Source organism: Manacus candei, unplaced genomic scaffold (assembly GCF_025592945.1).
Source record: "Manacus candei isolate 608988 ecotype Guabito, Panama unplaced genomic scaffold, ASM2559294v1 h1tg000167l, whole genome shotgun sequence".
NCBI classification, from domain to species: Eukaryota; Metazoa; Chordata; class Aves; order Passeriformes; family Pipridae; genus Manacus; species Manacus candei.
Window position 1 is genome coordinate 432,252 of NW_026138215.1, and position 27,972 is coordinate 460,223.

At 51.2% G+C, this 27,972-nt stretch overlaps 2 protein-coding genes across 11 annotated transcripts in view; one reads left to right on the plus strand and one right to left on the minus strand.

The window, feature by feature from the left end:
• Positions 1-2,589, minus strand: part of MTMR3 (myotubularin related protein 3) — a 79,572-nt gene extending 76,983 nt beyond the window's left edge. For 5 of the 10 annotated variants that reach the window (XR_007900907.1, XM_051773340.1, XM_051773335.1 and 2 more), the window contains exon 1: positions 1,720-2,019. Coding sequence is in view for 6 of the 10 variants with exons in the window: in XM_051773335.1 (XP_051629295.1) it covers positions 1,720-1,735 (16 nt within the window). In the remaining 4 variants the exon portion in view is untranslated. Of the gene's footprint in view, positions 1-1,719; positions 2,021-2,434 lie in introns of those variants that run through there. The other 5 variants (XM_051773337.1, XM_051773338.1, XM_051773345.1 and 2 more) reach the window with 4 other exon arrangements.
• Positions 2,590-13,186: 10,597 nt separating this feature from the next.
• Positions 13,187-27,967, plus strand: ASCC2 (activating signal cointegrator 1 complex subunit 2; the record flags this gene model as incomplete). The annotated part of the gene is made up of 10 exons (XM_051773395.1): positions 13,187-13,302; positions 16,096-16,191; positions 17,483-17,641; positions 17,987-18,157; positions 20,056-20,185; positions 22,186-22,253; positions 23,815-23,925; positions 24,768-24,880; positions 27,325-27,399; positions 27,946-27,967. Coding segments are annotated over exons 2-10 (930 nt in total), but the record flags the coding sequence as incomplete, so codon positions are not given.
• Positions 27,968-27,972: the final 5 nt, after the last annotated feature.

The following is a 27,972-nucleotide window of genomic DNA, read 5'->3' on the forward strand; positions in this document are numbered from 1 at the left end:
TTGCACCTCCTGGCTCAGCCATTTCAGCACCTAAAAGGTTATTTTGAAGGAAACGTGACATTACTTTGACTCAGCCAGCGAAAGATACTATGAAACAAGTGCATGGTGAAGTATCTGGACGTCTCATTCTAGTTCACAGCATTTGATAAGCTCTAATGCACTGTTTGGAGTCACGTGCTCTGGAAGGCACCACCGATACCAAGTAGAAGAGTCCTATCTCCTTATATCCAGTTACACTTCCCAGTAGGAAGCCATCAGGGCAGGAACAGCCATCACAGCCTTTTGATCTCTGCAGGTGAAGAGATCTTGAACTCTGGGCTGGTTGCTAACCCAGCTCCTCCAAGTCACTCCTTGGAGACAATTCCTCTTCCCTGCTACAGCAGACTTGCCCGTTACTCCAGCAGCCCAACGATCCCCCTCTCCTTAAGTTACTCCTTTTTTCCAGGTTAATTGCCAGCAAAGCACTGCACAGCCCTGTTCCTCCTACTCCTGAAAGCTGACAACATACTTCTCTCCACCATCCTGGGCTGCACGTAGGTGGATTGAGATCTGAGATAAAATATTGTATCCTCTATTTCAGAAGCCTGGGCATGCTCCATTTCTGTCTCCTCCAGCTGCAGATGGCTGTTTTTATGTAAAAAATAAATAAAATACAATGAGAGCTTATCAAGCTGACCTACTCCACCTCCGTGGTATCATTAGTGGGTTGCATGGCAGGTTACTTAAGCAGGTTAACAGTGATATTTTAATAATTGCTAGTGCAGTTAATGTAATGAATATTAACAGCATCCTAGATAGGCACCTACAGCACTGCCAGCAAGAGAACTCAGCTTGGCCCTCTATATATCACTCCTATGAAGTGAAGTAGGACAAGAGCACCTTTTAGTGCAATCACTCAAAAAACAACATGGTTTGGTCAACCCCACTGTTTGCGCCCCTTTGTCCCCTCCCCAAGCCCCAAAGCAGGCACAGAAGCACTTGTCACTGAAGCATTCTAGACCCTCGTGCCCCGCCCTCACTTATCTGCACAAAGTTTCAACACTTACAGCTCAGTATTTCCTGTGCTAGGAAAGAAAGCACCACTTCTATCTCCCAAACCACAGCGATCAGTAACAGCTGAAGCAAAGCAGGTATCAGATGTCAGCCTCCTCCCCCCCAGTTCACAAGCACTCCTTCATAAAAACTCCTTCACCTCCATCAAAAAAGTTCATTTTCAAATACCACGTGCTTTAGTAACAGACAAAAGGCAGCTCAGCTCTTTATCTACAGCTCAGAGCATGACAGGTACTACAAGAAACCTGTCATAGCTCCCTCCGTCACGCTCTGTCCCTTCCCAGTGGACTCACCAAGGAATCTAAACGTGCCTTTATATTCACCAGAAAGCCAAGCTGCACCTCCACACTCAGCACTACCTGACATGATTCACTAGAGAAGCTCCTTTCTTCCAACAGAAAGCCTCATTGACACGGCTACATCACACAACCAAACAAACAGGTGAAGCACACAGGAAAGTGCCTGTAACACTTGAAGCCTGCAAGAGTTACAAGCTCACACCCAACCTTCCCCCAGCGAGGGAAGTGTGCACGGAAAGGAAAGAAATCAATTTCCTGTGCAGAGATGTGAAGAAACACCAGGTCTCATCTGCTGATAAAAAGCCAACAAGAGCGGGAACAACTTCAACGCACATTTAAGCTCCATATCGGGGGGCAAAGCACTTACCAAGGAAGGGCAACATCTGCTCAGATCCCAGTGAAAGAACAGGACTGTTAAGAGGAACAGGGGGAAGAGGCGCAATTAAAGCCGCAACACCATGTCAATAAAAAGCCTTAACAAGCCCCAGGTATAAAAGGCACGGGAATTCGGCCCCGCGCAGAAGGGTAGCCGAGCGGAGCTGACACACGGCCCGAGGAGCCGGGCAGGGGCCGGCGGTTGCCAACGGCACGGGGCGATCGCGGCGGGCTCGCGGGGAGCGGCCACCCCGGGGAGACCGGCCACCCCCGGGGAAACCGGCCACCTCCGGGGAAACCGGCCACCCCCAAGGGAACCGGCCACCCCCAAGGGAACCGGCCACTCCCGGCCACCCCCAAGGGAACCGGCCACCCCCAAGGGAACCGGCCACCCCCGGGCACCTCCGCGGGCCGGGCACGGGAGCGGCGTTGCCGGGCGAGGCCCAGCGGGCAGCCCGCTGCCCGGCCCCGCCGCCCGAGCCGCGCAGAGAACGGCACGGCCGGGCACAGGAGGCCGCCGAGCCGCCTCCTGCCGCTGCCCCCGGCCGGGCCGAGCGGAGCGGGGCTGAGGGCGCCGTGGCGGCCCCGCACCCGCGGCCGAGGGGGCGTGTGCGGCCCTCAGTGACAGCGCGGCCGCGCTCCGCCAGGCCCTGCGCCGGGCCGGCCCTCCCCGCCGCGGGACAGCGGGCACGCCGGCGGGTCCTTACCGCGGGGCAGGGCATGGCGCGGAGCCCCCGCCCGTCCGGGGCGCGGCGTCCTGCCGGGGCCGGGGTCGCTGCGGGCTCGGGGCCGCCGCCGCCGCCTCACGGGCACAACAACATGGCGGCCGCGCGGCCTCCTCCCGCCTCAGCCCGCCCCCCGCGGGGAGGGGCCCGCGCGCCGCTCCCGCCCTCGGCCGTGAGGGAGCGGGGGGGGCGGGAACCCGCCGGGCGAGCGGGAACCGGGAACTGTGGAACGGCGAGTCACAGACCCACAGAACTACGGAATCTCGGGATGATGGAATTATAGAGTCATGGAACCACAGAACCACGGAATCACAGAATCGGGAAATTACGGAACCACAGAAATGCAGAATCATGGAATCGCAGAGTTGCAGAATCACGGAATTGTAGAATCAAAGACCCACGGAATTATAGAATCACAGAATTATGGAATCATAGAATCACAGAATTAGGGAAACATAGAATCAGGAAATTGCAGGATCACAGAACCACGAAACTACAGAATCACAGAATCAGCAAGGTTGAAGGAGACCCTTGAGATCATCCAATGCAATCCCTCACCCTCAGCACCACCAACGTAACCCCTCAACTGGATCACCCAGCGCCAGACCCAAACACCTCTTAATTCCGTGCTTGCTGACTCCACCACCTCCCGGCAGCCCGTTCCAATGTCTGACCACCCAAATGGTGAAAACACTTTTCTGCCAGGTAATGTCACAGCCCCTCCCGGCTGAGCGCTCCCCGTGCCCCCAGAAGGGGCCACAGAGATGATTAAAGGACTGGAGCGTCCCCCTTATGAGGAGAGACTGCAGGAGCTGGGCCTGGTTAGTCCACAGAAGACTGAGAGGGGATCTCATCAACGCATATAAATATCTCCAAGGGGTGTCCAGAGGATGGTGCCAGACTCTTTTCCTTGGAGCTGAGTGACAAGATGAGGAGCAATGACCATAAACTGAAACACAAGAAGTTCCACCTCAACATGGGAAGACCTTCTTTCCATGGAGGGTGGCAGAGCTGCCCAGGGAGGTCGTGGATTCTCCTTCTCTACAGACATTCCAAACCCACCCAGACACATTCCTGTGTCACCTGCTCCAGGTCCCCATGCCTCGGCAGGGGGTTGGACTGGGTGGTATCTGGAAGTCCTTTCCAACACTAACAGTTCTGTGATTCTGTGATTCTGTGATTCTGTGAATCTGTGAAGCTGACTCACCCCTTACTCGTTATCCCCCTGCAGGAGTCTGTAAACACCAGCACTGACTGAGTGTCCCAGAGCCCCTCTGAGGTGGGAGGTGTGAGCCATGGGGCAGGAGGTGTCTCAGAAGAGGGTTTAGCACCCAACCTGTGAGACAGGTAATAGTATAGGTGGGTGCTGAGGGGGGCTAAGGAGCTCTGAGATCTGAAGTGTATCCACACCCTGCAGCATCCACTGCCATCCCTCCTCTCTAGAATTCTCTAAAACCCCTGGAGAAACACCCTATCCAGCCATAAAAGCCAGTCTGGTACACAAGGTCTTCAGGCTGATGTTTTCCTGCATTGCTTTGGTGCCACCCCGCTCAGCTGTAGGACATGTGTGGCCCCACACCACCAGGACATGCGCTGTCCGAGCCACCCTACACAGCCCACAGCTCCTAAAGCATGAGGTAATGGGGAACAGAGAGCCAACACAAGGCAGAACTGCCAAAAAACACATGGAAACTGAGACACAAGTGATAAAGCCAAAGGTCTGTGAGCGTTAAGCTACAGAAAACACAAGAAAGCTGGAGAGGAGAGCGGCACCACTGTCGGAGGCAGCAAGAGTGTCACCGGTTCCAAAATGAAGCCTTTACTAAGCCTTGTGCAATGAAGCTCCTTTCCAGCAGCAAGATTTATATCTGGGTTTTGTTGCAACTGTGATGGATCATTAATGTTTTATTTTTATACATATCTTTAATTTACAATACCGTATGTAGGTCAGGTTGTACTTCTGCGAGAGATTTCCACCTGCTCCTCATGTTCGCCTTGATCTGAAATGAAATGCTTGCAAGCAGCTATAAAATGCACTCCTAAATTATCCACAGGACTCTCCCTCTGAGTCCAAGGCTAGTCATTGTAACAGATGGACTTCAGTCTGTCATTAGGTCATGTCTAAGCTGGAAGGAGCATTAATGTTCAGAGAGAACAATGCAAAATACAGGATCCCGTGTCTTCACACTCGGGTATGAGCCACGCAGTGAGTTGTGTTCTAGTTCTTCTCCCTTGGCCAGGGACAGCCAACATTTGAAAGGAAGTTAATCAGACCCTCTGAAGGGATTTTTTTTCCAACAACAAGCCATCATCTGAATGCAAATGTGATCTGAATGTCAATATGTACCTTCAGCAGAACTTTGGGAGAAATACAGGTAACTGAAGGGAAAAACAGGATTCTTGGCCTGTTTACACGCCAAAGCAACGAAAATATGTTGAGCCAGTATAGGTGAATCTGAAAAGGATGTGTGTTGACAGCATTAGCAAGCAAAATGTGAATTTTGAGAAGTCCCTGTTAAATGTTGCCTTTCTGAGTGTGTCTGGAGGGAGATCAGATGTGACCTACTTCAGGGAGCTGGATCCTGGAGACCCAGGGCTGCTGCACAGCAGAACCTGCTGGGTGCTCCTGCTGGTTTTCAAGGAGGGGGAACTCCTGCAGTGCCATCCCTGTGACAGGAAAAGCTGGGCACTTCCAGCTGCTTATTTCTATACTCCATCCTTACCAATACGGTCACACACATTGCATGGAGACATTCCATGTCCTGTGCCCTGAACCTCTCCATTACTTGTGTTCCAGTGTATTTTTTAATATGTTAAATGACTTTTGCCCATATTTCCCATGATGATCAGGAAGAAAGATGATAGCTAATGAGGATTATTTTATGGAAATGGGAATTACTGGACCCAAAGGGAGAGCAAGGCCTGTAAGAACCTGACAGCTCAGGGAATGAGGTGTTCCCAAAACCAGAGTCCTGACGGACCTGGAATGTATCCTCACTCATCCAGTACAGTTTTTAATTTGTCAGCTGGAGGGTGGTAATGAATTACAGAGGAACTCCTGAAGCACTGGCTGGTTTTAAGCAGGAGGAAGTAAAGCAATCCAGTCATTTAGACACACGTTAGTGTGACCTCAACAACATTAAAAGCTTAAAAAATAAAATATAAAGGAAAAAGCAGTTGGGGCCAGACAAATAAATGTAAAAATGTAAAGTAAAAATGTGACATAGCTTTACTAAAGATTAATTGCATTTAACTAAGATTATACCTTTGATAATTGTTTTTTAGACAACAGATATATTATAGATTAATTAATTTATTCAATAAATTAATGGAAAGCAGGTCCATAAAATGTAGCTAGATGGAAAAGGTAGGGAAGGCACCTGAAATATACACCAGTTGTGGATCCACAGGGAGTTCAAAGGGAAGAGTGAGCAGAAAGTGTCTGGGTTCCCTTGTTCTCCCTATCCAGCCTCTGGAGCGCTGGATCCCCGTGATCACAGCCTGGCCCAGCAAGGCAGGTCTGTATGTGCTCTTGATCTTGCACAATATTTTTCAGACAGGCCTTGGAACAAAAGGTAGGAGTGAGCTGATGGCATTTGCTGATGGCACAAAGCTGGGAGGCACCAGCCGAGCAGCAGGAATAGCTGTACTGCTGGAAGAGTTGGATAACACAGAGCTGGCACACTGGAAATGGGATGAAATTTAATAGTGGAAAGTACAAGGTCATGCCCTTGGGAATTGCTAACAAGAATCTCTGCTGCAAGCTGGGAGCTCATCAGTTGGAAATGACAGAAGAAGAGAAAAATCTGGGTGTATTTGTTGATCTCCAGATGACTGTGAACTCCCAGTATGAAGCAGATCTGACAAAAAGCATGGATCAACTGAGATATTTCCAGGACAAGGGGAAATGTTAATGCCATTATAGGAAGCTCTGCTGCAACCTTCTCTGGAATTATGCATGCAGCTCTGGTCACTTTTTATCGAGGGAGACAAAATGTGACCAGAAAGTAATTACAGGGTAATACTGATTTTTTTTCCCTATATAAGGATCTTGAAATAATTTGTTTAGCCAGAAAACCTGAACGCTGAGAAGGGAAATGGGTGTTCTCCACGAAACTTCAGGGAGTAAACACAACAGTAAACACATCTCCCTTAAGAGCAGGGGTGTTCATACACGAGAAAACAAGTATCCGATGGCCATGAAAAGTCTGGGCTGAAACATGAGAACACCGGAGCTTCCAGCAGCTCAAGTCCCGAGGCTCTGGGTCATCCTTCCCAGAGCTGCTGTACCCTCATGCAGTTGCCACCAACAGCTGAGAACTGACCCTAAAGGCCCAACGAGTCCTCCCCAAACCTCTCTTACTCTTTGAGGCACAGCCACTGAGTCACTAGTTGGCTCCTTGTGGAAAGAAAAGGGGTACCTGGTGTGGAAAGACGTTCCTTGGGCTGCAGTTGCAACCCAAATGTCACTTGAGTTCAGTAAGGACACATTTAAAACCTGCACGTGGTTGTGGAGAGCATCCTGTTCTGGCTCATCCCACCCCGGTCCCTGGGATCACCTTCCCAGAGCCCGGCCCTGGTGCCCATCCTGGGCATGAGCTGCAGCCCTGGAGTGTCCCACACCTGGGACAGCGACAAACAGCCAAGCCAAAGGTGTGCTGGGTCCTTCCCTGCCCCTGTTCCCATCCAGTGACCTTTATACACTTCACTGGCCCCAACACCACCCCAGCCTTTGCAGGCTGTGTCTGTTATGATGAAAAACTGATGGCAAGCTCAGATATGCCTTAAAACAAACAGTCAGCACACCAAGTCCTGATCCAGTAAGAACAGTCAGATCATGGAACATGGGGAATTTGCTTTCTCAGGACTCCAAACTGCCTCCTTTGGCCAGTTTGCTACCCAAAAGCAGCTCCTTTCATCGCTTCTCTCCTATTTTGTTTGTTTTCTCATCTTTTATCCTACTTAGATGTTTTACTCATTTTACTCTCCTGGTTTTTTAATGAATGCCTGAGCAGAATGTTCAGCCCCATCCCTGGTCACTGTATTGACATGGTATTCCTTGTCTTGTAGGCGCTTCCATCCCTCCTGCTCCCATCAAACAAGCTGCTATTTCATTGCTCATTCCATCCAGCTGGGAGGAGGTGACATCGGGGTCAGAACACCCCTGATTCAAACGTGGCAGGTGAGAGCCACCCACTGCCAGTCCTCCTGATGGGGCCCCAAAACAGATGCTCTGACTCATTCCCCTGCAAAGTAGATGAATAATTTGAAAATAACGAGATTTTTATTACATACATATCATTTTGGTCGGAACATTTTGCAACAGTCTCATTTTAGGATTTTTTTGTCTGGTAATGACCCCGTTTTAAACCAAGACGTGTTATTAGTGACGCTGCGCTGAGGGGAAGCAGCAGTGAAGCTGCCTTGGCTGCACATCAAGATGATTATCACAGGACTACCCAAACACGAAGATTTGGGGGACTCAGAACTTCAAGTTCAGTGGAACAGCGACCACACTTTTGAGCAAATATGAAAATGGCTTTGGGGACAGTGTTTGCAGGTAGGAGCACAGATGGCTGAGCCTGGCTCTGCACGGATGTGTCAGCCCAGCTCTGTCTGGATCAGCCAAAGCCAGACTATGTCCAGCTGTGAAAGGCAGGAGAGCTCTGCATTCCTGAATTTGTATTGGACACACCAGTGCTGCTCCTGTTCATTGCTCTGTGGGTGATGGATGACACCTTGTTTGTGCAAGGAGTTTCTATACCTGGAAGTAAAAGCTGAAGCCCTCAGTATTCAGTTCAGTGCAGGAAGGATGCCTGGAAGTCTTGGTTTGTGGATGCTTATATTATTTTCTTTAAAAAACTAATAACCCATAGGAGATAATTATTAGATGAATAGAGATTCATGTTAGACTCATCATTTCCTCCTCTGGAGCCAGGCTGGGAGAGCTGGGGGGGATCACCTGGAGAAGAGAAGGCTCCAGGGAGAGCTGAGAGCCCCTGGCAGGGCCTAAAGGGGCTCCAGGAGAGCTGGAGAGGGACTGGGGACAAGGGATGGAGGGACAGGACACAGGGAATGGCTTCCCACTGCCAGAGGGCAGGGAGAGATGGGAGATTGGGAAGGGATTCCTGGCTGTGAGGGTGGGGAGGCCCTGGCCCAGGTTGCCCAGAGAAGCTGTGGCTGCCCCTGGATCCCTGGAAGTGTCCAAGGCCAGGTTGGATGGGGCTTGGAGCAACCTGGGTTAGTGGAAGGTGTCCCTGCCCCTGGCAGGGTTGGGACTGGATGGGCTTTAAGGTGCCTTCCCACTCAAACCATCTCATGATATTTTTTATCCCGTGAGCTAAAAATACATAAAAGGTTGAAAGCATTTTGTGCTGAACCTGTCTTTTCTTTGCAAAAGCCAACTGACACAACTTTAAACTGTATCATGTGCTGTGCTGCTGCAACAAAGCTGCCTGAAAAAAATGCTTTTCATAATAAAGCATATCTGTTTTTCTTAATAAGCACTTAAGAACCTTCCTCCTGAGGTTGGATAATTAGAGAAACAGCAGGCAAAGAGGGGCCAGGCAGCTGTCGGATCAGAGGATCTGCTTCAAGTGTCTTTAGAAGATGATATTATTTTAACTGAATATCTTTTGGTGCTAATTCTTTCCTGTAGACACAGGCTGGTAGCTGGCTCAGGGCTCTGCTGGGAGTTCCCACCCATGGGAACTTGCATCATTAAACTCTCCACAGTTGAGCAACTCCTGGGTTCCACTGCCCAGGCGGACGCGGTACCTGCAGTGTCCTGGCACAGGGGAACGGGTGTTCCTGCCCCTCCCAGCCCCAGTGCCACGCAGGGAGTCAACTGAGGAGTACTTTGGGTCATCTCTGGTGGCTTTCATTAGTGACCAAAATAAGAAATATTCTACGATCAGACTTCATGATGAAAACAGACTTAGAAGGGTTTAACTGGAGAACGATGGGAAATTAAAAGAACAGTTAATGAATTATTGTAGGGTCCATCAGGTCAATAGTTTAACGCTGACACCTCTGTCTTTATGGCTGTCAAGAACATGCTGTGGAAGGTGTGATTGTTACCCTGTGCTGGCACTGCTGGGGCACCTCCAGTGCTGTGCCCAGTTCTGGGCCCCTCAGACAAGAGAGACACTGAGGGGCTGGAGCGTGTGCAGGGAAGGGAACGGAGCTGGGAAGGGGCTGGAGCAGCAGAAGGGGCTGAGGGAGCTGGGGGGGCTCAGCCTGGAGCAAAGGAGGCTCAGGGGGGACCTTCTGGCTCTGCAACCCCCTGACAGGAGGGGGGAGCCGGGGGGGGTCGGGCTCTGCTGCCAGGGAACAAGGGACAGGAGGAGAGGGAACGGCCTCCAGCTGTGCCAGGGGAGGGTCAGGTTGGATATTGGGAAAATTCCTTCCTGGAAAGGGCTGTCCAGCCCTGGCACAGCTGCCCAGGGCAGGGGTGGAGTCCCCATCCCTGGAGGTGTCCAAGAAACAACAGGATGTGCACTTAATGCCACGGTCTAGTTGACAAGGTGGTGATCAGTCAAACTTGGAGGTCTTTTCCAACCTAAATGATTCTGTCACTCTATGATTCCAAGGTTTGTAGCTTCCATTAGTCCTTGATAAGCTAATGTATATCATTAAGATAAAATGGAAAAAAGGAAAAAGCAGAGCTGGGTTGAAATATTGCAAAGCCCAGGGCTCTCCTGATTCATTGCTATTACTGTAATTGCATTTCAGCTGCTTTGAACACTTAATAGCCAATTTCTACAACTTTGCAATTTAGTACTATGGTTCTTTTTTTTTTTAGATTACACTGACATTTTCCTTAGGCCATTTCATAACTCTTTCATTTTATTCTATTTTACTCCATTCTATTCACTTCACTCTGACGTGATGGTCCTTCAGGGTTCCCTGCACCCTCAGACCAGCGTGTGAGGAGAGCACACTCTGTGATGTCCTCTGGAGCAGCAGAGGGGACAGCAGCTGAGCCTCCCCTGGTCTGTGTGTGGCAAGGAAGGTCACTCGGCCTGGAAAGCACCAAGGCTCCTGCGTGAGTAGGAAAACAGCTCTTTGTGACTGCACAGAAGCAAAGCAGAGACTCCTTCCAACCCCACGCTCTCATTTGGGACTTTGGGGTGGAATTTGAGCAAAGGCAGGAGCTGTGGAAGCCTCAGTGCTGTTCAGGACGTGGGATGCTGGACTGCAGTGCTTGGGGCAGCCTGGCCAGGAAAATACATCAGTGCGACCTCCAGTAGCACGTTCCCGGGGTCACTCCAGTGTTTCACTCCTCTTCTGGGTGCTTTTTGTGCTGCTTGAAACAGAAAAGCTGCTTTTGTGCCTTATCACTCTGGGAGGGGGGAGCAGCCTTCCCGCAGAGCCGGAGTCGGGAGGTGATCCCTGTGTAGCTGCCACAGAACCAGGGCACTCGTCCCAGGCCTGGGCTGGTGACATCTGATCTCCCCCAGCACTACATCCAGTGCTGAGCAGCTTCCTGCTGTCCATGAATCACACTGGAGAAGGATCCTTTCAATAAAAGCTCCTTTCCAAAAGCTTTTTTTTTTCTGGAGAAGATCTCCCTTTCACATCTGATCCGAAACCTGCTTGCCCTGTAACTTCAGATGGCTCTGGATCAAACCTTGAAAGAGGGATTTTCAGCACAGCCAGCAGCCATCGTGCTGATTTTAATGCTTTGCCTTATCTGGGCAGACAGGCTGGCAGTTTCCCTGCACACTGGGATCAGAAAGTTGTGATTTTGTTAAGATTTCAGATTTAACTTTTGCTGTCATGAAGTGTTAAAGGTCTCTGACACGTTGAGCAGATGCACTTTTTTTTTGCCAGATAGATTTGTACGAATAACGTGTCTACATATAATTATCTAACTCGGTTATACATGAGGAATTAATATCCCCAATATTTTTGGGCAGAGGCCCCAGTAGTTCACGGTGCTTCAGGAAATCAAATAGAGAATACGCAGTTGGTAAGGTAACAAAAAACACCCCAAAAAGAGGAATAGTGACTCAAAACAGCTCGATGACACATTCGAAGCCCACTGAGTCACTTGGCATCGTGCCAGGACTGCTCTGAGGAGGGCTGGCACAGGAGGGGAGATAAACAGATGCCTCTGCAAGGGAATCGTGTTTCAGTTGCCAAGCGTTATCCTCCCCAGAGCAGTCGGAGCAAAGCTTGGATCGACACCATCGCTGGGGGCTGGTCCTGGCGGGTTGTTCCGCACAGCCGGGGCTCCGGTCCCGAGGCCTGAGTGGTGCAGTGATGTTCGAGAAATAACGAATATTTCATATAAAAATTACTAATTCAACAGAACAGGAGAGATGGCAAGTTCCAGACAGCCCGTTGTGACATTTACAGTGCGAATCGGTAACACCCGACCGAGTGTGAAGGGAACAGAGCCCTCCTGCCCGTGGGACAGGCACACGGGGCCGGGGCAGGGCTGAGGGATCCCTCGAGGTGTGCAGCCCCCTCCCCGCTCCCCCCGTGGGGTCACGGGCCAGCACACACAGCGGGGCAGCGGGGAGGCACAACCCCGGCTGTCCGGGCTCCGCGAGGATCGGGGATTGGGAGCCGGGACCTCCTTCCAGCCCATCCCTGATCAGCCACATGACACAGGGCATGGCGTGGTTTCTATTTTAGGCCACTTTGCCATCTAAAGCTGGACTCTAAGTTTAGGAGGAGTTCCCTGCGGTCACGGGGGAGAGCCAGGACCCTTCGGAGCACAGATTAGTGACGGCTGGATGTGCCCGTGTCACCCCGCAGTTTCAGTGCCGTGTAAGCGTGACTGATGTAACCTGTGCCCGTATGAACCGACAGGAACTGCCCTTGTCCCGCAGTGTCCGGCTGTACGGCACAGACACCCCCCGAGGAGCACCGGGCGGTCACCGCCGAGGGAACAGCCGAGGGGCCGCGGGGGTCCCGGCTGGGACCGGCCTCTGTCCCCGCAGAGCCCCTTCCCCTGCCCGTGAGCCCGATGGGGCAGTGCCACTGAGATAGCGGGGTTGCCTTCTTTACGAAGGGGATTTATTGGACCAGCTGGTTTGCCTTCAAAGGGAGAACAGCTGGAGGCTCCTTCCCATCCCCACACAAGTCAGGGGGTGCCACTGCCCCAGCCCCGCGGCCGGCCCGGTCTGGGGCTGAACCCGCCCGTTTGGTCACGGCAGCACGATCCCGGCTCCCGTCCCTGGGGATCCACACCGGCTCCGATCCCAGCTCCTGTCCCTTGGGATCCACACCGGGACCGATCCCCGCTCCTGACTCCCGGATCCACACCGGCTCCGATCCCGGCTCCGTCCCTTGGGATCCACACCAGGCCCGATCCCAGCTCCTCTCCCTTGGGATCCACACCGGGCCCGATCCCAGCTCCTGTCCCTTGGGATCCACGTCGGGCCCGATCCCGGCTCCCGTCCCTTGGGATCCACGTCGGGCCCGATCCCGGCTCCCGTCCCTGGGGATCCACGTCGGGCCCGATCCCGGCTCCCGTCCCTTGGGATCCACATCGGCTCCGATCCCGGCTCCCGTCCCTTGGGATCCACACTGGGCCCGATTCCGGCTCCCGTTCCTTGGGATCCACACCGGGCCCGATCCCAGCTCCTGTCCCTTGGGATCCACACCGGCCCCTATCCCGGCTCCTGTCCCCGGATCCACACCGGGCCCGATCCCAGCTCCTGTCCCCGGATCCACACCGGCCCCTATCCCGGCTCCTGCCCCTCGATCGAGACCCGCTCCCGGGCCGGTCCCTCGGCCGGGGCGGAGCCGCTCCGGTGCCCGCCCAGCCCCGGCAGTTCCGCCCGGTGCCGGAAGAGCCGCTCGGCCGCGGAAGCGCCACGGGACGGAGTGTGCCGGTACCGGGACAGGGACGGGGACACCCCGGGAACGGAGTGTGCCGGTACCGGGACAGGGACAGGGACACGGACACCCCGGGAACGGAGTGTGCCGGTACCGGGACAGGGACGGGGACACCCCGGGAACGGAGTGTGCCGGTACCGGGACAGGGACAGGGACACCCCGGGAACGGAGTGTGCCGGTACCGGGACAGGGACACCCCGGGAACGGAGTGTGCCGGTACCGGGACAGGGACGGGGACACCCCGGGAACGGAGTGTGCCGGTACCGGGACAGGGACACCCCGGGAACGGAGTGTGCCGGTACCGGGACAGGGACAGGGACACCCCGGGAACGCAGTGTGCCGGTACCGGGACAGGGACACCCCGGGAACGGAGTGTGCCGGTACCGGGACAGGGACAGGAACAGGGACACCCCGGGAACGGAGTGTGCCGGTATCGGGGCTGGGACAGGGACAGGGATAGGGACAGGGATAGGGACAGGGATTGGGACCCCGCGGGACCCGTGTGCCGGTACCGGGGCTCGGGCGGCTGTGGCGGGTAGCGGGAGTTGGTGGCAGTGTCTGGGCAGGCGGGACAGGGCCCGGGACAGGGCCCGGGACAGAGGGACGTGTCCCGGGGCGGCGGTGGCGGCAGGGCCGGGGTGAACTGGCGGTGCCGGGAAGTGTCTGGGCCATGGGAGAGCTGGGGGGGTTCCCCTGCAGAAGAGAAGGATCCAGAGAGACCTGAGAGCCCCTTGCAGGGCCTAAAGGGGCTCCAGGAGAGCTGGAGAGGGACTGGGGACAAGGGATGGAGGGACAGGACACAGGGAATGGCTTCCCAGTGCCAGAGGGCAGGGATAGATTGGGAAGGAATTCCTGGCTGTGAGGGTGGGGAGGCCCCTGGCCCAGGTTGCCCAGAGAAGCTGTGGCTGCCCCTGGATCCCTGGGAGTGTCCAAGGCCGGGCTGGAGCAACCTGGGCTGGTGGAAGGTGTCCCTGCCCAGGCAGGGGGTGAAACAAGATGGGCTTTAAGGTCCCTTCGCACCCAAACCATTCCATGAGTCCGTGACAAGCCCCAGCACTGCCCTCTGCCAGCTGTGCCACAGTGGGTCCCGCAGCCCCAGCGGTGTCACCTCACCCTGGATGTCCCCATGCCTGTGCATCTTGTGGGAAGTGCAGGACAGAGAACTCCTCTGGCACTGGGAACATCAGTTTCCCTGGCAGAAGTTGGGGTCACTGTGTTCTTTGTCAGGGCTGTTTGGCTTTTTCACTGTGCCTGGAACCACAGGGCACAACAGAATAATCGTGGGCTTGTAGTTCAGACCAAAGTTCTTGAGTGGGGAAAAGCTTATGAGGGTGATCAGGAATGGTTCTCTGTGCTGAGGATATTCCATACTCAGGTTTCTTCTATTCTCCAGCTGAATAAGCTTTTGGCCAGGGGTCTGTCTTTTCCAAGATGTTTTTGACTTGGACTGGACATTTGGATGCCTGGCAGGCTGGAAATGAGACACTTGGCATGATTTTCCTCATTGCAAACACACCCTTCTACGTGCAGTTCTCAGAATGACTCTAGAAATGTTAAGTGCCAAATTAAATATATGACCAGAACTGAAAACCAGCTTGGCTTATTCTGCTGAAAAGTTTTGGTGTTGTTTGTCTTTTCCCCAAAAGAAATTTTGTATCTTAAAAAAATTGTTACCTTGTCAACATTTTAATTTTTAAACTTCCCTGGAAAGACATGATTATTTTGAGTTTTCTAAGCTGTGTGTGTTGCTGTTGCTCTACTGTATTTTTTTTTTTTAATTGAGGTCTAAAATGTGAGATGGCACAATTTTTTGCCTAAATCCATAGGTGGCAAATCCTCTGGAATGAAAAATGTCCCTCTCTCACTTGGTGTCTAAACTGTGACCATGCTCCTGAATCAGTTGTTCAGCTGTAGAGACCCTTCTCTTGTTTTAATTGATATTCTGCCCAATCAGTGTGACTGTGTTAATTGTACATATCAGGAGATGTGTGACCTTAGACCTCAACAAGAACAGAACTTTTTACTATCATTTTGCAGAACTCAGTACTAAAGCCCCCCTAAAGAAATTAAACACAAAATATGAAAGTTGCAGGTTATGTCTGAACTTTTTTAACGACGCCCATAACATACTTTCTCTTGAGTTACTCTGATGTTTGACTTCCAGCTAATTTCTGAAAGGCAGTTGAAACATTTCTGAGCCCCCAGAGGCTGTGGGAGATGAAGCCACGGGTTAGGGAGCACGTGGGAATTGGCAGGGCAGGGAATGCTGTGTGTGGGCTCAGCCTGGGTGCCTTGTCTGGGTGAGTGCTGAGTGATTCTGCCTCAGAAACACCAAAAATACTCTTTTAACAGCCCATGCAGGCTGTGTTTGGATTCCCTCTGCAGGCTGTGCTGTCAGGAGATGGACTGCAAGTGTTAAAAGAAGCTGCAAAGGCAGAGAGTTCATCCAGCACCCACATTTAAATCTCCAATTTCCATACTGAGCAGTGTCCCCAAATGCTCTTTGTTGTCCTGGAAGATACCTGTGCTCTCCCAGTAAGGAACAGGAATGAAAGTACAGCACCACATTACAGGTTTCTTCTGGGATTCCCTCAGGAATCCTGGGTGTTCCCTCAGGATTTGGCCTTTTGGTGGGGTATCAGTTGCTGGGTATAAATTGCTTTGCAGAACTGTGTTTGCAGCCACTCTGTGTGTGTGTGTTAGAGCCAGGCTGCAGCTTCTTTTGTTGTGCTTTTGCCTGACTGACCTTGTAAAGTGCCTCCTGTGCTGCTTTTGTTTGCTGGGGACAGGAACAAGCCATCAGGATGCCAGCACTGCCTCTGGATGAGCTCCAGCTGACACAAAGGGATCCCAAGACAGGGAAGCTGAGAACTTTGCCAGCACTGGTGAGCTCTGCTTTTCCTGAAAGCCAAACAAGAACTTTAATAAATAATTACCTTATACTGGGACTTGGGCAAAACCACCCCTTGGGCTGGGATAGGATGAAATTTGTTCAGCTTGCCTATTAAATAAGTCTTTTTTTTTTTAATGCATTCAGATAACTGAAATTTCATTTCCCCACCATAACAAAAAGCCCCAAAACGCAACAACCAAACTTACTCTGTTCAACATCTGTGGTAAACTGTGTTTTCCCAGATCCTCTCTTTTAAGGAACAAAATTATGAGTTGATCAGTGATGTAACCTCTGCTGCAATAGAGATGCTCGGGGAGGTTTTGCAAGCCCTGCCTCAATTTTAGCTCTGAGCTGCAGCTCTGGGATCAGTCCACTCGTGATCTCCCACCCTGTGCCTTCAGTTGGATGAAATCAAAACCTTAAACCCACAGTAACCCTTTTCTCCCAGAAATAAGGCCTGGGAGAGAACCTTCTGGGCATGTTGCAGGAGTGGGACCATCACCACCCTGAGCACTCTTGTGGGATGAGGCAGAGCTTGGAGCTGCTGCTCATTGTAATTCTCCTTCTAAGGTGGGAGGATTTGGGCAGGGCCTGGTCAGTAAACCCTGGGAAGTGAAGTGTTTCTGTTTGATGGTTGTGTCAATTTGAGTTCATGGAATATTGTGCAAGAACCAGTTCAGAGGAAAAAGAGAGAGTTCAAAGGCTTGACATGAAGCTCCTGCTGTTTGTTCTGAAGGTGTGGGAGGATTGCTTTGCAAGGCTTTGGTTAATAGAAAGCAGGGAGCAACATTACCAAATTATCAAGGTCTGGAAATACTGCTGGTAAATCAAGACACAAACCCACTGCCTTGAAGGGTTAAAAAATGGGAAGTTACCAGGGAACTGAATGTTCCTCTCATGAGGAATTGTAGGGCTGGGACAAGGAGTAGTGGGCTCAAAGTGACAGGGGGGAAACTTAGGTTAGATATTGGGAAGGAATTCCTGGCTGTGAGGGTGGGGAGGCCCTGGCCCAGGTTGCCCAGAGAAGCTGTGGCTGCCCCTGGATCCCTGGAAGTGTCCAAGGCCAGGTTGGATGGGGCTTGGAGCAACCTGGGCTGGTGGGAGGTGGAACTGGATGGGTTTTAAGGTCCCTTCCCAGCCACGCTATTCCATGATTCCATGAATGTCAAACTGTATTAAAATGTAACTTTGAGTGTCCTGGAATTCCCGGGGCAGTGCAGGTGTAACTGGGCACTCCCCTGGCTTGGTGTGGGGATTGAGCTCCGTGTTTCTGCTTCCTGCAGCACCCAGACATCAAAGCTGATCGGTCCTTCGTGCTCTACAAACCCCCTCCTGCTGTCAGGGACCCTGCTCTGCTGGAGGAGTTCCTGGAGAGAGCCAAGTTCATTGCAGATGACCTGAACTGGCTCCTGGCTTTGCCTCACGACAAATTCTGGTGCCAGGTAATCGTTGTTTTGTGGACACTGAGGATGAAGCAGGACCGTGCAGGTGCTTGTAAAAGCCATGAGCTTGAAATCATTTCCATAAAGATTTGTTTGTGCTCGTTGTGTCACTTGGGAAACATTTTAATTTCAATTTCTGCACCTTAGAGTGCAAAGAAAGTATTTCCCTATGGATTTTCCACTGTGGATTTTAAGAGTTTGCTTGTATTTGATGGATATGGGAATCCTCTGAGCACTTTTAAGTGTTTTTGGATCGTCTTTAAACTTAACTGAGCTGCTCATGAACTCAACCTATGAATGTGTGAGATTCCCTCCTTCCCATTTCCTTGTCTTTCCGTGTGCCAGGTGATATTTGATGAGACCCTGCAGAAGTGTTTGGACTCCTACCTGTGCCGTGCCCCCCGCAAGTTCGACGGGATGTGGGATTGCCATCCAGAGGTGGAGGATGTGCAGAAATCCCTCCATCACAGCGTCTTCCTCACCTTCCTCAGGATGTCCACCCACAAGGAGTCCAAGGTGAATGTTGCTTTGCCTCCCAGGGCTGTATAGCTCGGGGGAAAAAGGGAATTAGAGAAAGGAATCCTGTTTCTGCCCTGCGTGTCCGGTGGTGTTCCTCTCCCCGGTGTTTTTGTCAGTCTGATTTTCCATGTGGAGATGGCAACACTCAGAGCTGAAGTATCTGAACTATGCACTGATTCCTTAGTTGATTGCCTGGATCTCCTTCCTTAAGTGATAGTTATCCATGTGTGGTGGTGGGATATGTCATGGGGAGAGGAGAAAGATCAAATTGGGCTCCGTGTGGCCACATGGAACAGGCTCTTCAGGCCACCATTCCTGAGTGTTCACTCCCTCAGTGTCACAGAATCTGGGCTAATACCTGTCTGTCCTGAACCTTCCCCAAGTTTTGGACACACAGTGAAGTTGCTCTGAGTTACTGTTTTCTTGGCATCATCAGGCATTCAGCCTGGAGAAGGGAAGGCTCCAGAGAGACCTGAGAGCCCCTTCCAGTGCCCAAAAGGGCTCCAGGAGAGCTGGAGAGGGACTGGGGACAAGGGATGGAGGGACAGGACACAGGGAATGGCTTCCCACTGCCAGAGGGCAGGGAGAGATGGGATATTGGGAAGGAATTGTTGGCTGTGAGGGTGGTGAGGCCCTGGCCCAGGTTGCCCAGAGAAGCTGTGGCTGCCCCTGGATCCCTGGAAGTGTCCAAGGCCAGGTTGGACGGGGCTTGGAGCACCCTGGGCTGGTGGGAGGTGTCCCTGCCCATGGCAGGGGGTGGGACTGGATGTGCTTTAAGGTCCCTTCCAACCCAACCCATTCCAGGATTCTATAATTAAAGACACACTCAGCACTAATGGTGTGAGTGCAACTCCCACCAGGAGCTGTGGAATTTTCACCAGGCCTTTGGGCAGGATGGATGAGGCACCTTTTGTTTTAGCAGCTACTCCCTTGAACTCCTCATTGGTTCTTGATGTGTTATTTGGGGATAAAATATTTAGGAAAGGGCTCGTGGGGGGAGCTGGAGGACTGGGACAGGAACAGGTAGCAGGAATGCTGGATCCAGCAGCTGGCACCACTTCAGCAGAGGCACTCAACACCTCTGTGGTGTCTTTCATTCCAGGGTCTGATTAAATCTCACTTCTCCAAGAGGCAGGCGAGCATTTGAAACCATTTTACAGCTGAGTGATTTGAGGGGAATGAATGGTCTGTTGTCATGCAGGAGTTCTGGAAACTGGACCTGTCCCTCTGCTTCAGCAGGGAGAACGTGCCCTGCCTTTCACCAGAGCTGAAAACATTCGCTGTCACTGGCAAATTGGGCTTCTGGAAATCCAAAGTCACGTTTCAGATGTTTGTTTCTCAGTGTCAGACCTTTTGTTTTCATCTAGAATTTTGGAAGAAATTCCCTCAGCGTGATGAGTTTTCGGCACAGTGTTCAGCACTCAGGGTACAGAGCTGCAGCTCCTGGGCCTTTGTCGTGCTTGTCACTGATTCTGTGATCTCTGGTGCCCGGGTTCTGCTCTCCCAGGGTCCAAAAACCTCAGGCTGTGACCTGTTGTGTGAGTGCCAGTGAGGCTGTGCCTGTGCCTGGTCACTCACTCCTGCTCCTGAGCTGTTCTGTGCCAGCTCAGCTGTTTGTCCCCAGGCTGGGGACTCATGAACTGTGGGGACATTTTTGGTTTAACTTTTAGGTAGATTGATTCACTTCACATGAAGAAATCAGTGGCAGTGACAGGCAGCTAGGAATGTGGATGTCTCCACAGAAGCTGTTTCAAGCAGAGCTGCTGCCTTCTCTGAAACCAAACCCTTAACACTCCTCTGAGAGAGGTTTTTAGGGGTGTCATTGTAATGCTGGAGTTACCTCAGAGCAAGGGGGGGATTATCCTTTAAATTACTCCTGTTTTTTTATTTTGTAGGAACATTTTATCACTCCCTCTGTCTTTGGAGAAATCATTTACAACAACTTCTTGTTTGACATCCCAAAGATTCTGGATCTCTGTGTGCTTTTTGGGAAAGGAAATGGCCTCCTGCTCCAGAAGATGATTGGTTAGTTAAAGCCAAGGAACAACTTGTTGCACTTAAGCTTTTCCTTACTTGTGTGACAAGTGACAAGTGGGGTTTTATACCAGTGTTACCACTCTGAAAATGAATTGTTCAGTAGCAACTAGGATCTATCATTTCTAGATCAGACTGTGCTTTTCTTTATTCTTGTGCACTTCATGTATGCCAAGGAAACATCATGTCATGCTTTGCTGCCCCGAGCTGGGCTCTTGCTTTTTTAGGCTTGAACCAAGGCTCAGTCCTTTCCCATGCAATTAAACGTGTCCTCAGCCACTGGGAGAGGAATGTGGAGGCTCTGTAAAATCCTGGAAGAGATGGGAAGGATCAAACAACTCCTGGGCAAAGAGGGAGGAGGGTTGGGAGCTGGGGCACAGTCCAACTGCTCATGTGAGTGCTTCTGTTCCCAGAGCTGGGAGCCAAGTGAAACGCTCAGCGTGAGGCAACCTCTGCTCTGGGAAGTGGGAGAACTTGAATTTTCAAAGCAGACATTGATGTATTTAGTGCCTCCAAACCACAAACACTTCAGAGTGTTGCTCAAGCTGTGCTTACCCCTGGATTTCTCTGTGTGCACACACAGCCTCAGTGGCAGGGACAGTCAGGAATGTCTCAGCCGTGGATGCCAGAACCTGAGGGATGAAGATGGAGCACATTGACTTAACTTCTGTGTTTATCCTGTGCTCCCTTCACAGGGCAACTGCCTGTGATCTTTAATGTCACCTGAGCACAGCTGGAAGAGTATCTGGGCTTGGATTAAGTGAGCTCTTCTTAGTAAATACTCGCCCCCTTTGAATGAAGCTCATGGGATGAAACTTTCCCCTTTCTTTGCTATTTTTGTCTCATTTCTGAGCTCACTAACAAGAGAGGTGTTAGAGATCATGTGATGCAGGCAGATTTCCAGCCAGAAAAGCTGAGATAAACCTTTGCATTTTTAATCCCTTTATCCTTTTTTTCAGTAACTTCTACTCTAAATTCCTCTCTTGGGCCTCAGAGGTGGGAAGAAAGGCATGACAAGATAGATAGATCTCTTTGAGATGTGAAGCTTAGATTATCTGGGGTTTAAAATATTCCAAAGAAGACCTGAGTGCATGAAACCTCCTTTGAATTATGCTCTGCAGTGCCACACAATAACTCTGCACACAGGTGGCCAAGGATTTGCCCACCTGGTTATTTCATTATGCTGTGACAATGATGGCATGAGCAGTTCTGGGCTGTAATTCATACCTTCATAAACTTTAGGTTCTTCTCAGGGTTTAAATTTTTCTGAAACTCATCTCATAACTCTTGCCCAAGCTCTGTGCTTGCTGGAGAACTCTTAATTTTCATTGTCTGAACAATAATTCCCAGGAAAATAGAAGCCTCAGTGCTTGGTGAGGATTTATGGCACGGCATTACTCAGTGGAGTATTTTGTAAAGATAATGGAACCCCAGTAATGTAATAGCAGGTGTTACTAAAGCCTCATTACCTTTAAGAAATATTCTGCAGCACATTTCCAGTGTGTGCTGAACTGTTATCAGTAATTAAAAGTCAACTCCAGTTGTCAAATAAAGGAACTGGGGATGCTCAGTGATAGTATTTGCATTATTCATTGATCCAGCCCCTGGAGCATGAATCATCTGACACCTCGTTTGCTCTGCTCTCATGAGCATGTTCCCACTGCTGCACCTCCAGTGGCACTGGGGGGCTGATGGAGCAGCTTTCTGGGAGCAGGGCCTGTGCTTGGACTGAGGATTGAGCTGGGCCCGTGTCCTACGTGGTCATGAGCTGTGCCTGGGGGGTGTCAGTAATGTCACAGGCACAGTGTCAGTAATGTCACAGCACAGTGTCAGTAATGTCACAGGCACAGTGTCACAGGTACAGTGTCACAGGCACAGTGTCACAGGTACAATGTCATGGGTACAATGTCACGGGTACAATATTCTGGTGCCAATTTGCTCGTTGGTGTCAGTGCCTGAACTAATGGAAATGGTCTCCTTCCCCTTTTCAGAAAATATCTTCACTCAGCAGCCAAGTTACTTCGGTGACCTGGATGAGACTCTGCCCACTGTCCTCCAGGTACTGCTCTCCTGCTGGGATTTCCTCTGAACTGTGGCAGGGCTTGGAGAGTGGAAGGGAACAGTTATAGGCAGGCAGTTCACAGAATCACAGAATATCCTGAGCTGGAAGGGACCCACAAGGACCATCAGTCCAACTCCTGGCCCTGCACAGACACCCCAAAATCCCACCCTGTCCCTCAGAGCATCATCCAAACCCTCCTGCAGCTCTGGCAGCCTTGGGGCTGTGCCCACTGCCCTGGGGAGCCTGGGCAGTGCCCAACCAGCCTCTGGGGGAAGAACCTTTCCCTGAGATCCAACCTAAACCTCCCTTGATTTTGCTATTGCTTCCTTTCCCTGGTTTATGTTAATGTGTCTCAGGGAGGTTTTGAGCCTTTATCTAAAACTATTCCTTGATGACTCTCCCATCACCTTCCTTCAGCTTCCTACCTTCCCTCCAGTGAATCTCAAGGAATTTTCATTGGGCAGTTCAGGGGAAGAATTAAACTTAAATCAACAAAATAGAAACCATGAGAGGTAGTTTAACACAGCAGAATGGGTTAGGGATAACACTGCAGGTTCAGGAGCAAGGGAAAATCTGATGCAAGGGGTGCCCTGGGGCCGTGCAAAAGCTATTTAGCACCTCTCCATGTATCAGCTTTCCTTTATATAAACAGCTTTTATGTTCTCCAACCTGAGCAAGCAGGATTCACATTCAGCCTGAGGGGGAAATCAAAGTGTCTTGAAGTCTTTGTACCCTGAAATGTCATGTTTATGTCCTCAAAAAGCTGCCCTATGCACAAAAATAAACACAAGGTATTTACAAGAGCATGTAGTGACTGGCCAAGGGGGGAAGGGCTTCAAACTGCCAGAGGACAAGGTTAGATGGGATATTGGGAAGGAATTGTTGGCTGTGAGGGTGGGGAGGCCCTGGCCCAGGTTGCCCAGAGAAGCTGTGGCTGCCCCTGGATCCCTGGAAGTGTCCAAGGTCAGGTTGGACGGGGCTTGGAGCAACCTGGGCTGGTGGAAGGTGTCCCTGCCCATGGCAGGGAGCAGAACTGTGTGATTTTTGAGGTCCCTTCCCACTCAAACTATTCCATGATTCCACAGTTCTGTATCATTTACCCCAAGACCCCTATAATGTCACTTGACTTTTTGGAAACCCACATTGTTCTTTTTTTTTCCATGTGTTAAGAAACTGTTGGAGGTAAATCTCAGAGGGGAAACCACAATGTAAAAATATCCTGGGATGCAAGACCAAGCCTTCAATTTAATTACTGGGGAGGGCAGCAGAGATTCCATTTGCTTTTTGTGCTCTGCCATATCAGAGCAGTTTGCAGAAGGGTGGGTTTGGTCACCATTGCAGCTGGCAGCTCCTCCCCAGAACCTTTGCTTGTAAAAAAGAACCACAAAATCTGTCCTGCCAGCCTCAGGGAGGAGGGCAGGAGGGCTTTGGGAATAGCTCACTACCAGGAGGTATTACAGAAACAGTCCCAAGTTGCATTTGGGATGGGCAGTGGTTGTTCCCAGGACAAAGCTTGCCCTGCTCCTCTCTGTTAACACTGCCCTGTCTCTTGGTTTAGGTGTTCAACAACATCTTGCACAAGTGTGGTTTGCAGTGTGAAGGAGCCTCTGCTGAGCCCCAGAAGCTGGAAGAGAAAGTCAGTGTGACTGCAGGGAACATGCCTCTCCAGGTAGGGCTGCTCCTGCCTGGGCTGTGCCTGTTGTGCCCTCCTGTTCCCAAAAACAGCTCACACAGCACATGGTTCCGTGTCACTGCCCCACTGTCACAGGAGGTGGTGATCAGACCTTCCCACCCTGAGCTGATTGCTTTGCCTGTGTGCATGTCACCCACATCCCTTGTAAAGGGGGAGGTTTGAAACCTGGCAGCTTTTTTGCTTAACCAGCTCATAATGTAACAGAACATCTGACAGAAGTGTCCCCCCAACCCTGGCAGTGAGCAGAGCTGGGCTTTTTCCTTCAGGAGTGTGTGTTTAACCACAGTGTACTTTAACTGTTGGTAATTAAGAGTGGTTTCAGGTGCTGGGGGCTGTACAAAGACAGGCCCCTGTCAGTGAGAACGGTCTGCAAAATCTTAATCACTCAGTTTTGGGGGGTGCCCTGGAAAAGCACTGGACCAGGCTGCTGAAATCACCCCTTTGACTCCCATGTTTCTGTTTCCCGTGCAGTGCTTCCAGCTACACGGGGAAGAATTCCATATGTGGAGGGTGTTTTGAGAACAAAGCCACTGTCCAGAACAAGATCTGATGAGAATTCCTGTAATTTCACAGGACCTTTAACGAAAGCAAGCAGTTAGGATTGCCTTATAGATCTCTGAAGGGTCTAGGAGTTTAAAGGAGTTTAGGAGGCTTTAGGAGAGATGTTGTCTCTGCCCCCAGACCCTGTAAGATGTTTATAGTTTAGACTCTGCAGTCAGGAAAAGGCCTGGCCTGAATATGCTGTGTCCCTGTTGGTGAATGTACTGTGTTCCTGGAAAAACTTGCTCTTCCCTCAGTAACTGCTCTTTCCCCCCCAGGAGCTGAAGGACATTGTGCTGTATTTATGTGACACCTGCACAACACTCTGGGCCTTTCTTGATGTCTTCCCCTTGGCTTGCCAGACCTTCCAAAAGCACGAGTTTTGTTACAGGTACGTCTTGCTCTGCAGGCAGAGCTTGTCCTGGCAAAGTGAAAATACTGAATGTGCTGCTGTGTCCTGTCCCAGTCCCTCCCTCGCTAAGAGGAGACAGATTTAATGCAGAGGCTGCTGGGTTCACACTGACAGGAACACAGCAGAATGAATAAATGGATAGGGATGTCTAGATTTGCTGTTACATATTCACCTTCAGCACTGTGAGTGATCCCAGAGCCAGGCATCCATGGCAGCTTCAAAACCCAGCTGGACGGTACTTGGTGTGCTCTGCAAAGGGTGGAGAGGGACAAGTTATGGACATAAAGATCTTCCTGCTGTGGGATCCAAGCAAGGGAAGCAGGAAGTATTTTGTAGTCATGGTCTTTCAACAGCTGAAAACAAGTGGGTTTGTTTGATATTATGCCCAAGTCTCATGGTAGAGAGCATTACTGAGGCCTGGCAAAAGCTGAGTGCCTGGGAGAGGGTGACAAGGCAGCCCTGTCACAGCAGGGCTGGCACTGATTCCCTGTGCAGCTCTGGAGCACAATGGGGATGAGTCAGGATGGGCTCAAGGTCCAGACAGCAAAGCTTGTCCCACAGAGGCTGCAGGTCCTTGAGTGGCACCTTCCCACATTGCTCCAGGTGGTTTCAGCCCCCACATCACCTTGTGGAGTCTTGTCTTCACCATCCCTTGTTTAGGATTGAGTGAAGTGTTAATTTACTGTCCTTATTTCCCCTGTTTTGTTTGCTTAGTGTGAGCAAACACGGGTTTGTATTTCACTTTTGCTCCCAGTCAAGTTGCAGAGCTCTGAAGCCTTTAGGGAACACAGGCTGAGTGACCTGCTCTCTGTCCTCCTTGGGTGTTGTCCCCACACTGGATTTTGGAAGGAGAGCAGGTTGCTGGGCTGCTGGTGGCTCTTTGGGCTGGCAAACAGCACTGCTTCCATGCCTGGGCACTCAGAGGGGGAAAACCTTTGGCTTTTCATTCTCCTATTGATGTCAGAGATGTGCTGAGAGTCTCCATCTCTGTGCAGTGAGACAGCAGCAGCATTTCCATCCTCAGTAGGGCCAAATGACTGGGGCTTTGGAATGTGGGGAGGAAAGACTCTTTTGTGTCATCTGGAACCTCTGAGCTCGGCCAATCTGCTGGCACTTGCTAATTCCTCTCCCCCACTAAAAGTATGGACCAGCTTTGCTACTTTTGCCTCAAGGACACTCATTTAGCGTGGTTGGCTCTTAATGAGGGACGTGGACAGAATGTTCCTGCTGGAGTCCAGCCAGACTTGGCTGCAGAGTGCCGGAACCATCACCGTCTCCCTGCTGGTGAGGCAGTGCTGGCTGTGTTCTGGGAGGGCATCTCTCCAGGTCTCTTGGTGCCCTGTCCCTGAAGGAGAGGGTCTGTGTGTGCTGCCTGGAACAGAAACTGGGCCAAACTTTCTGTGATTCCTCCCTGCCCCATCCCATTGGAACATCCTCCTGGGCCTTCAGCATGTGGGATACCTTCAGCTGAACGCCCACCTGGAGCAGAGCTGAGCAGCAAGGCCAGTAAGGCCTGATTGGAAATGATGTCCCACTTCATGTCCAGTGCTTGGCACACAGCAGGAGGGCCAGGAGGGTGCTGGGGTGGGACGGGGTGTTTCGGGGAGGACTCAAACTGGGTTAAGTTTTGGGCCCCTCACGACACTGAGGGGCTGGAGCGTGTGCAGGGAAGGGAACGGAGCTGGGAAGGGGCTGGAGCAGCAGGAGTAGCTGAGGGAGCTGGGGGGGCTCAGCCTGGAGAAAAGGAGGCTCAGGGGGGACCTTCTGGCTCTGCAACCCCCTGACAGGAGGGGGGAGCCGGGGGGGGTCGGGCTCTGCTCCCAGGGAACAAGGGACAGGAGGAGAGGGAACGGCCTCCAGCTGTGCCAGGGAGGGTCAGGTTGGATATTGGGAAAATTCCTTCCTGGAAAGGGCTGTCCATCCCTGGCACAGCTGCCCAGGGCAATGGTGGAGTTCCCCTCCCTGGAGGGATTTAAAAGCCCTGTGGATGTGGCACTTGGGGACACGGTCAGTGGTGGCCTTGGCAGTGCTGGGGAAGGGTTGGATTGATGGTCTCAGAGGGCTTTTCTAACCTGAGCAATTTTGTGATTCTATGTCTGTTGGCTCTTTGCAGGTCTGTGTTTGGGATGTTTTTGGGTTGGGCAGATGGGTCAGATAAGCACCAGGGAGCTTTTTGAATGCATTTCTTTCCTACCTCTTCAAAGGCACCTCAATGGTTTCCTAAGAGTGTGATTTCCTTCCAGTGCTGCTCTTTCTCATGTGTGTGCCTGTGTTTTGGGGGGAAAAAATAACAAAATGGGTGATGCTAAGGAGTACAGCTGGTGAGGAGGGTTTAATGAAACCAGCCATTTGGTTTGTCTTTTAGCAAATGATTTTTGGAGCCTCAGCTGACAGTTTCTGGTTTGTTCCCCCCCTTTCTACAGGTTAGCTTCATTTTATGAGCTGGCAATTCCTGAGCTGGAATCTGCAATCAAGAAGAGGCATTATGAGGATAACAGGTGAGAATGGCTGCAAGGGTTGGCCTTGGCTTTTCAGAGAGGCTTCCCAGGGCTGAGTTAAAAATTCACTTCATGCTGCTTTACCCATCCCTGGGGAATCTTTCTGTCCCTTTTCTTGTGCTGCTTCGAAGAGCTCTGAGGAGATGACACTTGTAATTCCAAATTTTCCTGGGCAATGGGGTGACTAATCATTTCTTTTGGTGCTGTGTAAGAAGGAATTTGATGGGAAGTGCATTCCAATTGTAACCAAGTGTGAGAACATGGGTGATATCTCTGTGTACAGCTTGGCCTCATTGGAAGGCACAGGCTGTGCTGGTACACTGGGGGTATTCTGTGTGGAGCTGTCAGGACAACTGGGGGTTGAGAAGAGCTTTGTGTAGAGCATGGATTTTCCTTAATGCCTGTGAAGTGGCTCCAATCTCTGATCTTTGCAGCAAGGAAGTGATTCTGCTGATGAAATCCCTCTTTTAGAAGGTTGACTCTGGCATGAAGTTGTGTTACAGATTCTTGTGCTGCCACCAACAGTGTCTTTTGCTCTCTCTGAAGTGTTTTTGCTGATTTGTGGAGGAGGAT